Here is a 12,150-nt window from a genome sequence, read left to right on the forward strand (position 1 = left end):
CGCAAGCACTTGCACATGACCAATCTCTCTGCTAGTGTTAAGTTGTAGCTAGTGAAGGGAAGGTAATGCTTACCATTACGTAGTTCTTGCTGTGGAGCTCTGGCCTGATTTGAAGGTCAACAAGATCCTCCACAAACTTCGCTACCTCTGACATGAAAATAGGCGAATGTCTTCGTATGCTATACATCCATGCTTTTTGATCCATCTTTAACAACCTATGACAAGATTTATATGTTATATTAACTAATTTAATGAGCTATTCCATAAACTAAATTGAACTATGAATGTATTAAAAACAGTTCTATATTACGCTAAATGAAACTCAATTAAACAATTCTATATAATAATTCATAAGAAAAATGAAAAAAAATCAAACTCAATTATATATTAATTCAATCAAATTCATTAATTGAAACTATGGATGTAATAATTAATAAGTAGGAAAAATATAATAAAAACCAATTCTATATTACCCTAAATGAGAATAATCAACTTGGTTAATTAAAATTATGGATGTAATAATTAATAAGAAGGAAAAATACAATCAAACTTAATTCTATATTACATTAAACTGACAAACATAGTATTGTAATGGTTATAATGACTATAGAATTTTATTGACAAAAATAATCCATTTCTAGTTTTTTTCTCTCTTCCCTCTTCCCTCTCTCTTAGTTCTAGATGTAGATCCAGATGACAAGCTAATGAAGCTAGACATGATGGATAGAAGTTCAGGTTGGAATGGCACAAACTCACCTTATATAGCAATCTCCTCTAAGGAAATTAAGAGCAAAACCTTCCCCTTAGATTTGGTGTTTTTGGAGGTTTTCCTGAGCTCCTCTCGAGCAAGCTCCAAATGAAAGGTTGCCTAGGGAAGAAGATGAACAGGAGCATTTATGGTGAGCTCTATACTGGCAGGCGATATAAGCCAACCGCTAGTACACATCACCCCATGTGTGCTGGCGGGCGTCTAGGCTGGCGGACGACATAAGCCCACCGCCAGGGATGATCTATGCTGGTGGGTGCTTGCGTCGCCGCTAGCACACTTGCTACTGTGCTGGTAGGTGCTCCCCCACCAGATAAGGAAACTTCGTACTGTTGGGTGTCAATTACATCCGCCACCACGCTAATTTATTTATGCCAGTCCAAATAATTTCTGGCATAGTGCATGTCGCGGTTGTGCCAGTTGGTCTCGTGATTTTACACGGCGAGTGCGTGTCAGTGTCACAGTGCGCCACCCCGGCCAGGCGCCCACCACCTGAGCAACCTGCGGCGTCGCGTGTCAGGGCGTGAGGCGTCACCCACCGGCCCAACCGAAGCGGCAAACGCACAGCTGCCTCCGACTCGCTTCCCTTTGGCTGAGATCGCACGATAATGAAGCAGCTCCAAACCCCGATCGGGGAACCAAAGAGCCAGAGGGTTATCGAGGGAATCCTACGCGCGTGCGAAGGGGGCAGTGGAACGGGAATCCGATCCTCTCGTGATGGCGTTCTACAGGCAGGTACGAGGCCGGCAGGCCCCAGCTCCGGCAAAGCTAGCCATCCACGAGTGCGCGCGCAGTGCAGCACGGTCGCTCGTTCCCGGCTTTTAACACGAGAGGATCCACAGTACGATTATGCAGGGGTCAACTTGGGATGGTTGTATTCTTGAGTTAAAGTCTAGTCCATATCACATCGAATTTTTGAGACTAATTAGCAGAACTAAACATGAATTAATTATAAAACTAATTACACAGATGGAGGCTAATTTGCGAGATGAATTTATTAAACCTATTAATTCATGATTAACACATGTTTACTGTAGCATCATATTGTCAAATCATGAACTAATTAATCTTAATGGATTCGTATGACTAATTAATCTTAATAGATTCATATGGCGTGCAATTAATTTTATAATTAATCTATGTTTAATACTTCTAATTAATATCTAAATATTCGATGTGAAGTACTGAACTTTACTCCGTGGAACGAGTGGCCTAAGACGAGGAAAACGATGGCGCCTGGCAACGCATTCGTCGGGACGGCAGCAGTGCGAGCAGGAGCTCTGCCACATGGTGGGCGGGCGGGCGGCTGGCTAGCTCTCGCGGTCACGGCCGGAGAGTCCAGTGCTTCCCGTTCGTCCAATTCTCAGCCGGCGTGGCGCCCACGTGGTTTCTCCATCGACAGGGCGCTCTCGAGGTCTCCACCCATCCATCCCCGTCCCCTATTCCATGAAAAGAAAGAAAAGCGAGGGGCGAAACGAGCGTCACGACATTCACAGTGCAACTACCGCAGCACGAAGCCCCGTGAGGCCGTGACCGTGGGTGCTCGCTCCATCCACATGTGCGAGCGAGGCAATAGCTAGGTAGACAAAGGCATCGCACGATAGGGACAGAAACGCGCGGCGCCTTCTGATTTCAGACGGCCGACGCGCGGCTGGAACGCTTGCATGCATGCCGCCGCGGCCCGGCCTGGCAGCCGTGGCGCCGCCGATGCAGCCGATCGGGACGGGCGCGTGGCTAGCGCCGGCGCGCAGTGCTGCCCCCCTGCCGGGCTTGGCGTATCGATCGGATTCTCGGCAGACCCACGCGATCTGTAGGAGCAGGCAGCACAGCAGCGCGCGCGCCGGGGCACATCGATCGGTCGGCTGGCCGGCCGGCCGGGCCAGCGATGCGGCCGGTGACTGCTGGGCTCGCGCGGCTCCTGTTCCGGGACGGGTTCGATGGATGAATGGGAAAGGGAGAGTGGGGGACGGGGCGGCCTTTAATGCCTGTACGTGGAGCACGGCGGGACGACGCCTGGGCAGCTGGACCTGGACGGCCGCCGTGCTGGTCCGGACACCGGAGCAGGGGGGCGATGCTGCAGTGTTCGCCGCAATCAATACTGCACTGTACCTGGAGGAGGAGGACCACGTCACGAGTCACGACTACCGGCCAGTCAACCACGCTGTGCGACAAGGGGGATTCTGAGGGTTTATTCCCTTGGAAAAAGTGGTTTCTTGGATGATTCTGGAGGTGCTCTCTGCTCAGCCTACGCAGCTTAGCTAACTGAGGTTATTACCGCAAAACGTGAGAACACGAGCAGGTGAGCTCTACTGCGATGCGCGATGCATGCACATGGAGGGCTACACGCAAAACAGGATCTGAATTCCGAAATTCTCGTAGAAAAACAGTGGCGCGCAGCATAAACACGAGCCTGAAGGAATGGCCAGACAGCCGCACACTTTGTGGCAGCAAAGCACTGTTAGGCAGTCAAAACACGAATGGTACTTCCACGCAAGACGCCCATTCTTTCATTCATTCAAAGTGCATTGCAATGTTGCCTGCCTGCTTGCCTTTGATGACATGACCCCTCCGGGCCGCCGTGGCCAACCACCCCGCACGATGTTGGAAGCACCAGACGAAGCTCACAATGAATGGGTTCAGGGGCGGAGGATATATCATCCGGGCTTCAATCCACAATGAATACGGGGGCATCGCTGATTGACATGACGCTCCGGCGTAGCAGTATGGCCGGAAAAAAAGCGAAGGGAACTGCAGTCTTTACCAACCTGTCTCCACAAAGGAACAAGGGAAACCATCAATGTGCTGCCACTGGAGCTGCAAGCAAATGAATGGAGGCTTGTAAAACGTTCAGAGATTACAAACGGGCCCGTCCAAAACACACTGCCAGGAAACTAATGATTACTCGATGCACATTGTAGCGTGCGCCGACAGCCCCAAATACACTGTAAAAGGATTTCAACGGATATAACTTTTGCATAATCTAGTTGAATGTTTCTTTTCCTTTTTTTTTTTGGGAGGGGGGGAAGGGGTTGTACTCTGCCACGAACACACTGTATCTGACTGTGATCCCAGTATCTGCGAAAGAACTGAAAAAATAAAGGTATAAAGTTCAAGGATAAACGCAGATAAACCCTTCAAATAACCCAGTTATTACAACAAAAGGAAGCTACAAAAACTGCTAATTTATATGGTACATTCTGTTGTAAGTAACCCTACTCCTTTAGATCTAGTGACTGTTTCTTTTTGAGCAATATTGACTGTTTTAACAGGAGACGATCCACCAGCCCAGCATCTCAAAAAAAAAATCCCAAAAATGGATTACCCGGCCGATCCACACAGCCCAACAAAATGAAGTCTACGATGATGAAATTGGGCCCTCGCCATAGTTGTGTCCATAAATGGGACAAATGGGCTGACCAGCCTCTAACCCATCAAAAAGAAGGTATTGGGTTTATTTTCTCAAGGGGCCGGCCTAAGCTGTCTTTCTCACATTCTTAAGGAAACTGACTTGGGCTCAAAGACAGTTCAATTCAAACTACGACCCATGCAACCCCGGCCTGAGACAGCAGCCACGCCCGTCAGGAAACCCTAATCTTTGTTTTCTTGCAAGGGCAACCTGATTTTTTGTTCTGTTTGCTTTTTTCATTAGTTTTTCTTTTGTTCTGTTGAGTCAATTTCAGAATACTCCATCGGATGTCGTGTCAAAGGGACAGAGAAACTCCATCAGAAATTTCATACGGACCAAGACCTCTCCTGATGGGAATGGCGCTTTTCAGATTTCTGACCCAAATTTCTCAATCAAATGTGCTGCTCCTACCGAATCATATAGTCAAAGCTAGAGCACGAAACTAGAAACACACAAAAAGCAAGCAAGTCGATCCCAAAACGAAAACACGTGCTGGGGTCAACCGCCGGCGGCTTCACCAGCTCCGGTGTCGCCACTCGCCACCTACTCCGCCGCCGTCCCCATCTACAATTACCCACTTCCGCTTCGCCGCAGCGGCACATCCAGCGCCGAGCACCACAGCCCGCTCCCGCTCGACACACAGACCAAACGCAAATCGTCCACCGGGCGAGGCATTTCGCCGAGCACCGAAGCCCCGCCGCCGCAGCCATGCTCCTCACGAAGCCCCACTCATCCTCCCTCGCCGCCCCCTCCGCGGCGCTCCCGAAGCATGGCCCGACCGCTAACCGCGTCGTTACGCCCCTAGCCTCGTCGAGCTCCCGCCGCGGCCTCCGCGTCTCCGCCGCGTCCGTGGCGGCGGCGGCGGCACTGAGCCGCGTGGACGTGCTGTCGGAGGCGCTCCCGTTCATCCAGCGGTTCAAGGGCAAGACGGTGGTGGTCAAGTACGGCGGCGCGGCGATGAAGTCGCCGGAGCTGCAGGCGTCGGTGATCCGCGACCTGGTCCTCCTGTCCTGCGTCGGCCTCCGTCCCGTGCTCGTCCACGGCGGCGGGCCCGAGATCAACTCCTGGCTGGCGCGCGTCGGCGTGGAGCCGCAGTTCCGCAACGGGCTCCGCGTCACGGACGCGATCACCATGGAGGTCGTGGAGATGGTGCTGGTCGGCAAGGTCAACAAGCAGCTCGTCTCCCTCATCAGCCTCGCGGGGGCCACCGCCGTCGGCCTCTGCGGCAAGGACGCGCGCCTCCTCACCGCGCGGCCCTCCCGCGACGCGGCCTCCCTCGGCTTCGTCGGCGAGGTGACGCGCGTCGACCCCTCCGTGCTCCACCCAATCATTGCGGCGGGCCACATCCCGGTCATCGCTACCGTGGCCGCGGACGAGGCCGGGCAGGCTTACAACATCAACGCGGACACGGCGGCCGGGGAGATCGCGGCGGCGATCGGCGCCGAGAAGCTGCTGCTGCTCACCGACGTGTCAGGCGTACTTGCGGACCGTGACGACCCCGGGAGCCTGGTCAGGGAGGTGGACGTCGCCTGGGTGCGGCAGATGGTGGCCGAGGGCAAGGTAGGCGGCGGAATGATTCCCAAGGTGGAGTGCTGCGTCCACGCCATCGCGCAGGGGGTGCGCACCGCCAGCATCATCGACGGCCGCGTCCCGCACTCGCTGCTGCTCGAGATCCTCACGGACGAGGGCACCGGCACCATGATCACCGGCTGAAGCTTACAAAGCTCATCGTGAGCCTTGCCATTGGTATGCGTGAGGGGTGAGTGGTGACAGTTGTCGGAATTGTTTTGCACGCATGCATTCCCGTGACTCGATGGGTCATGTTATTCATGGACTGAATCAAATCAAATTCAGGTTGCAACTTTATTTATACAAATAATTTCATCGATGGAAATTTATGCGTTTTTTTACTTCAACGATCTAAACTTCTGTGGCTCCAAGGGGGTTGAGCACACACAGATAACTAAAGACCCAGAACAACAACATTCCCTTGCATGATCTGCCAAGGTCAAATGATACAGTTAAACAATACTGTGATGCATAATTTCGTGTGGACCTAAGTTTTGAAGCTTGGTGCGTTCTACAAAACATGTACAGTCGACTTGCAGAATGCCAGAATCTCGCATCACCACACTTTGAAATCCCAATGTTCAGAACTGTTGACAAAACCACCAGGGAAAAGCATAAGCACGCTGAATGAAAGGATAATAACGTTAATATTACTGGGATAATGTCGTGGTTCCCCACAATCACACAGTGGCAACTGCAAATTCTAGGCCTGTCAAACTAAGGCTGCCATCACCAATCTTGATTTAACTGACTACTAGAGTTGCTCCCGTGTGCAGTCAAGAGACAACAAAACAGAGAAATGTAAAGTCGACGGATTGTTGTGCTCACTTGATACGAGCAATGGCCACCACGATGAAGACAAACACCGTGAGCATGAACGACACCTTCACTGCATCAATGTATGCATCTGGCTTCTCTTCATCCTCTTGAGGGTGGATCAGCATGTTGAATATCTTCATCACGTTCTCAAGGAATTCAACAATTTTTGCCTGGGCACTGTCCAGGATCCACTTAAGTACTTCAGCAGGGCCACCAGTGTTTCCCTTTCTATCATTTTCTTTTCCTGGACGATGAGGTTAATCGAAATAAGTCAAGACATAAAGATCAAAAAGAGAAGTGGTAATCTAACAAATGCAGTGAATATTTCTTGCAAATGGTACATAGCTAAAAGTGCAGGTAGCTGTCAGATTACTGCTTGGAATTTTAACAAATGTAACATTTTATATCCGTACAAAGTGCGTGAAAATTTCGTGCAACATACCATGATGTAAAGATCTCCTGAAATCTTGAACTGCCTCATTATTCATGACGGCATTCCAAACAGCCTTATCACATGACAAAGACATAACCATTTTCTGCATGATGAACAAGGTTAACACATTAGTGGAGAGATAAGCTGTTCAGAAACTTCTAGTGGACAGCTCAGAAATTATGAATGGTACATCAAAATATGACACTAGGGCAGTGTAGCATGATATGGTTTATAATGACAGTATCTAACTAAGTGTCGCGAAATAAATAAGAAGAATGGGTTGAGATTAGACCTGAACGGTGGGATCCTTTTGCAACAGCCGGAAAGCATCCAAAACATTCCTATGTTCCCTTGAAAGAAGAGCAGTTGAGTTGAGAACATAGGCAGCAGGTTCAATCCAGTCATCTGATCCTGATGAATTGCCAGATGAATGTCCTGAGGTGGACAGCAGTGCTGTTTGTCTGTCGGTTGTATCTGAATACACACCAGAAGGATTCTCAAATACCCTGAAAGAAACGATAACTCAATTATATGAGAAAAGAACAGTAACACCTAAAATTCAACTTTCCAGCACAAGTTAATGAGCAAAAGTCTACTACAGAGTACAGCCTCATTTTAAGGGGAAAAGATCCTTTTTCACGAAAATGAGTTTTTTTTTGTTATAAGCTAAATGTAAAATTGTTAGGCCAACAAAGCTAGTTCTGGGGATCACCTTGAAGGAATGAACCAAATTGTGCAAGTAATACAACCCAGAGAGTTGGAAAAAGTAGCAAGCAAACAAGTACAAAGCAATTACCATAGTTCCAATTTTAATTCCTTATCATATATCGCAGCTACTATATGTAACTACTAATTCTACAACAGTCCATACAACACAGACTACCATAAAGTTATGTCAAAGAGCAATCCAACTATTCGAGAACCCAGCATTCCTAGAACCTCATTCATGATGGTTCATGAATTCTGGATGACAAAATTGGTACGGCAAGTTGCTGCGGATGTCTGTCCATGCAACTTCCCTGGGCTCCATCCAAAGATGGCAGGGACCGCAGATCAAACCACGAATGACCACAACGCTAACAAACCACTAATAGAACGCTCTCAAACCAACGAACAGAAAGCAAGAAAGGCTCCATGTCCCCATTAGAAACTATCTATCTCGCATCAAACTACATACAAAGACAGCTCCAATCTAATTCAATCCATGTAAGCAAAGTTTAACTTACGCCCTGGCAATCACGCTCATCACCAAAACATTGAACATCAAAACGCAAAGGTAGATCCAATCTAAGCAATTGTGCGTGAAAAAAAAGTCTGCTTTAACGAAGTGGAGCAAGCAAATCTTACTCCTGGATGCTTGTGACGGCGCCGGTGACCTCGTCTATGGTGGGTGGGGACCAGAACACCACCCTGTACTCCTCCTCTTCCTCCATCTCTCCGGGACCGGGAGCCCCGGCGACGACCTCTTCCCAATCCCCGTCCTCCCCGTCGCGGCGGAGCGCGCGGGACTCCCAATACGCGGCGGCGGCGACCGCGGAGGGCGGGGGAGGCGAGCTGGCGCGGAGGGGGCGGCCGCCGGCGACGGGGAGCGGGCGCGGGGATGCAACGGAGGTTGAGGCGCCGGCGTTGGCGCCGAGCCCCGACGAGGAGGAGGAAGAGCGCACGGCGCGGTTGCTGAGGCGGAGGAGGTGCCTGCCCGGCGGGTTCCTCATCGCCGGCCGGAAGCAAGATGTCTTCGGCTTCGAGGTCTCCTCCTCGCCTGCACCGCGCGCGCTATCCAATCACTTTCTTGGATGGGATGGATAAAAATTGGTTTGAGCAGGAAGAAAGATTTGGGGCCTTTGGAGCCTCGAGGAGTTGCAAAAAATCTCCAAACTTTTTTGTTATGTTCTTATATATATCTCGAGAGAGGTTGAGTATTGCTAGGAGTCACCCAAATTACTTGTGCGGTTTCTTGTGGTGTTGAGCATGCTTATTGGTTGTTTTACTTTTCTACTCTCCTGATAATTGGTTCTACAAATTTAGATTATCCCTTTCCACTATTCATGTGGGAGATTATTAAAACTTTATGGTTCTATACGTATTTAGTATTTACTTTGATGTGAAATGAAACCCTATTCCTTTATAGTTCATGAGTAGAACGGAGTATTTTTGGGCCAGGTCAAAAAAAAAAGCTGGTTCATTCTAGACAAAAATAAAATTTATGTGCACGGCGCATGGGTATTGTCGGGCTAATTTTTTGACCAGACTCGAACTTCTTAATATTTTTCAATTAGAAAATAAATAAAATAAATTATCCGGCTAGGTTCGACCCAATCCAATTTTTTAACTAGACTTTCGCTGATCAAACCCGGCCCTATAGCAAGCTCTGGACGGGCCAAAATCATGTGAGCTTAGGTCGAGCCGGATCGGACCTAAAATGCCCAGGTCCATTCGTAAGCATGATTTTGTGCTTGCTGCTATGACTGCACCTACATCATCAATTAAGCTACCATAACTTTATTAGCTAGCTGATGCAGCTGCAGCCGCAATGTTTTTGTAACAATATGTACCAAGGACATCTCATATCTCCTTTTCATAACTTGCAAATATTTTTGTGATGTGAACAACATGATAAAATAGATGGGTCGAGTTATTTCACTTGCCATGAGTTGTTGTAGGATAAGATAATATACCATGTGCAGCCATTGATGTTACGAACTCAATGTCATATAAACTGGTTTGCACTAATTCTAATAAAGTTTTTTCCTCTTTTCGTAGTAATGCTTTTCTCCCATGGGTCTTGCGAAGAAATGATGTATCAAATTATTTTTATGTATTTCAAATAGTAGTGTTAATCCTCATGCTCCGACTGGAAGTAACACGCAGAAAAGAAGAACAGTTCAAGGCCATGTAGCTTCAGCTGTGCGCCAACGGTTTTCCAACCCGGCGACCAATTGCTTTCAGCTTTCTCCGATTCTCGTTATGGGGCGGAATCGATCGACGTCGCCATTTGGTCCCGCCCGCAAGATCCTGAACCGCAAATAGCCAAAAGACGGCTCCCACCCAAGGAGCAAACCATATCCCGGGTATGTACGGGGGTTCGATCGCTAACGTAGCTCGTTTCTGGTTCCACACGCAGTTGCTTTCAGAGTCCGCACACGCTACTCTGCGTGGTGATTAGCATTCGGCAAAGCTGTCAAAGCTCAAAAAGGCTCGGATAATCTTTTCACCCGTTTTCCGAGAACGTGCGTAAAGCCAAGCCAGTTCACGCACGGTATCACCTCTCTTTGATCCCGGAAGCGAGTTCGTTCTCTTGACGACGCCTCCGACGGGTTACAGGATAGTTCCGCATGCGAAATTGCGAATTGATCCACGAGTGTACTGCCTTCACGTCATCACGCGCCGCACGTCGAAATCGTAACGCGACATGGAACATAACGTGCCGCGATGCATCGAAACCGCAACTAACGCTGGCTGGCACGAAGCGTGCGCCGGGATCCAGGAGACAGCGACAGGCCGGAGGCCTCGCGACCCCAACCATCCTACTCGTACGTGACGAACGGGAACGGCAGCTCAAGAACAGGACGGCAAAGCAAGGTGCCGAGGCAGGAAGGAATTCAAGATCCGAGAGCGAGACAGAGATCCAGCTCCAGTGCAGTACGACGACGTGGCGTGGAGCTAGAGCTCCGCCGATCGATGACGACGCGCGGAGACGCGGAGTAGACGAAGGGCACGGGACACAGGCCGGCCCAAGTGGGCAAGAGGTCGCACGATGATCGGATGACGCAACTGTCGCCGCCGGTGGCTGGGGCTGTCCTGCATCTTCTCTGCGAGTCCGCCTCAACGGTGGCCGGCTTGGTACTCCCGTTCCTATCGCCGTGCACTCTTGCTTGCGAACCCTGATGCAAAATCCAAGTATCAGAAAAACCTGGACTATCCGTGATTGTAATATTTGAAATTTTCTGCACTATGTAATAAAAAAGGCTGTGTGCATCAATTGCAGAGGCCGGGGTAATCCCCGTTTCAAGAAAAAAAAGTATCAGAAAAATCTGTATTTGCTTATTCTTCTTCTTTTCATTTTTTAGATGGGACAAATATTAATTGTTTTTCCCCAAGAAAGAAAAGGACTTTGCTTGTTGGGCCGGGAGGCCTGGTCCATCCAACATGTTGGCCAATAAAGACTAAAAGTTTGCTAGACATTTTTATAAGAACTAAAGGGAACTTTTTTATATTTTTATATTTATTTCGATTTTGCAGAAATATATAGTCGAATAAAAAATTTGCAAAAATGGGCTTATACCTCGGCTAAAACGGCGGTATGGGCCTTACCGCCGTTGCAACTGGCGGTAGAGGCCTGACACCCCTACGCCGGTCCCTGCCGCCGTTTTAGCTGGCGGGAGAGCCCTTCCGCCGTTTCAACCGGCGGTAAGGCCCTTACCACCAAACCGCTGCCGCCAAATTAGTGCTCGCGCGGATCGAGGAACCCTGCCGGTTGAAACGGCGGTAAGGTCCCTTACCGCCGGATGAACCGGCGGGGGTTCGCCCTACATAATCCAGCGCCGCGCCCCGTCCTCCCACCAGCACACCAGAGCCCAAACTCGCTCGGTTTATAGAGAGGGGAAGGGGAACCAGAGAGGGAAGGAAGGAGGAAAGAAGGAGAGGAAAGAAGGGAAAGAAGGAAGGAAGGAAAGAAAGAAAGAGAGGAAAGAAGAGGAAGAGCTATCGTCATCAGGTATGTTTTTCAATCTCGTAGTATAGTAGATTTAGAAATACCTGGTGGTTTTAGATGTACAAAAATCTAGATTAGTTAGTATAGTAGATTCAATATTTAGTTCATAGTAAATCTAGCGCAGTATAGTTTGATGCAATTTTAATATTTATATTATACAACCATAAGATGCCAAGGCGTGGAGAAGCTAGGAAACCAAGGTAATCTCAGTACACGTTATTACGTTAACTGGTAGTCTATGGTTTAATGGTAGTTGCTTTCGGTTCTTACAACGAAAATGATAAAGGTGGAGTGGTGTTCCGTTGACCGGAAATGCCTTCGACCTTTTGCCTCTGCCTAGTGGTGTTCCAGTGTCCATGTGCTTTTACGGCGATCCTTGCAGGGTAGCCAAGTCCGATGCAGAGGACACGTACAGGCAGAGGTACTGGATGTGTTCAAACTTTTAG

At 49.1% G+C, this 12,150-nt stretch overlaps 2 protein-coding genes across 2 annotated transcripts; one reads left to right on the top strand and one right to left on the bottom strand.

Moving 5' to 3' along the window:
* The first annotated feature begins 4,570 nt into the window (after positions 1-4,570).
* LOC101785414 (acetylglutamate kinase) lies at positions 4,571-6,051 on the top strand. The gene has a single exon (XM_004953286.2). It carries the CDS (start codon positions 4,881-4,883, stop codon positions 5,883-5,885), a length of 1,005 nt encoding a protein of 334 aa, XP_004953343.1. The 5' UTR covers positions 4,571-4,880; the 3' UTR covers positions 5,886-6,051.
* On the bottom strand, positions 6,014-8,855 carry LOC101785824. The gene is made up of 5 exons (XM_004953287.3): positions 8,341-8,855; positions 7,286-7,499; positions 7,003-7,096; positions 6,570-6,804; positions 6,014-6,328 (listed from the first exon to the last, which is right to left on the bottom strand). The coding sequence occupies exons 1-5, from the start codon at positions 8,703-8,705 to the stop codon at positions 6,298-6,300; spliced, it is 939 nt and encodes a 312-aa protein (XP_004953344.1). The 5' UTR covers positions 8,706-8,855; the 3' UTR covers positions 6,014-6,297.
* Between the last annotated feature and the right edge of the window lie 3,295 nt (positions 8,856-12,150).

This window comes from Setaria italica, chromosome I (assembly GCF_000263155.2).
Source record: "Setaria italica strain Yugu1 chromosome I, Setaria_italica_v2.0, whole genome shotgun sequence".
Lineage (NCBI taxonomy): Eukaryota > Viridiplantae > Streptophyta > Magnoliopsida > Poales > Poaceae > Setaria > Setaria italica.

Excerpts from the sequence above, each read along its gene's own strand:
- LOC101785824 (XM_004953287.3), bottom strand. The coding sequence starts at position 8,705 with ATGAGGAACCCGCCGGGCAGGCACCTCCTCCGCCTCAGCAACCGCGCC. Across the intron at positions 7,097-7,285 it reads AAAAGGATCCCACCGTTCAG|AAAATGGTTATGTCTTTGTC; the intron begins GTCTAATCTCAA and ends TTCATCATGCAG. Across the intron at positions 6,805-7,002 it reads CAGGAGATCTTTACATCATG|GAAAAGAAAATGATAGAAAG; the intron begins GTATGTTGCACG and ends CTCATCGTCCAG.
- LOC101785414 (XM_004953286.2), top strand. The coding sequence starts at position 4,881 with ATGCTCCTCACGAAGCCCCACTCATCCTCCCTCGCCGCCCCCTCCGCG.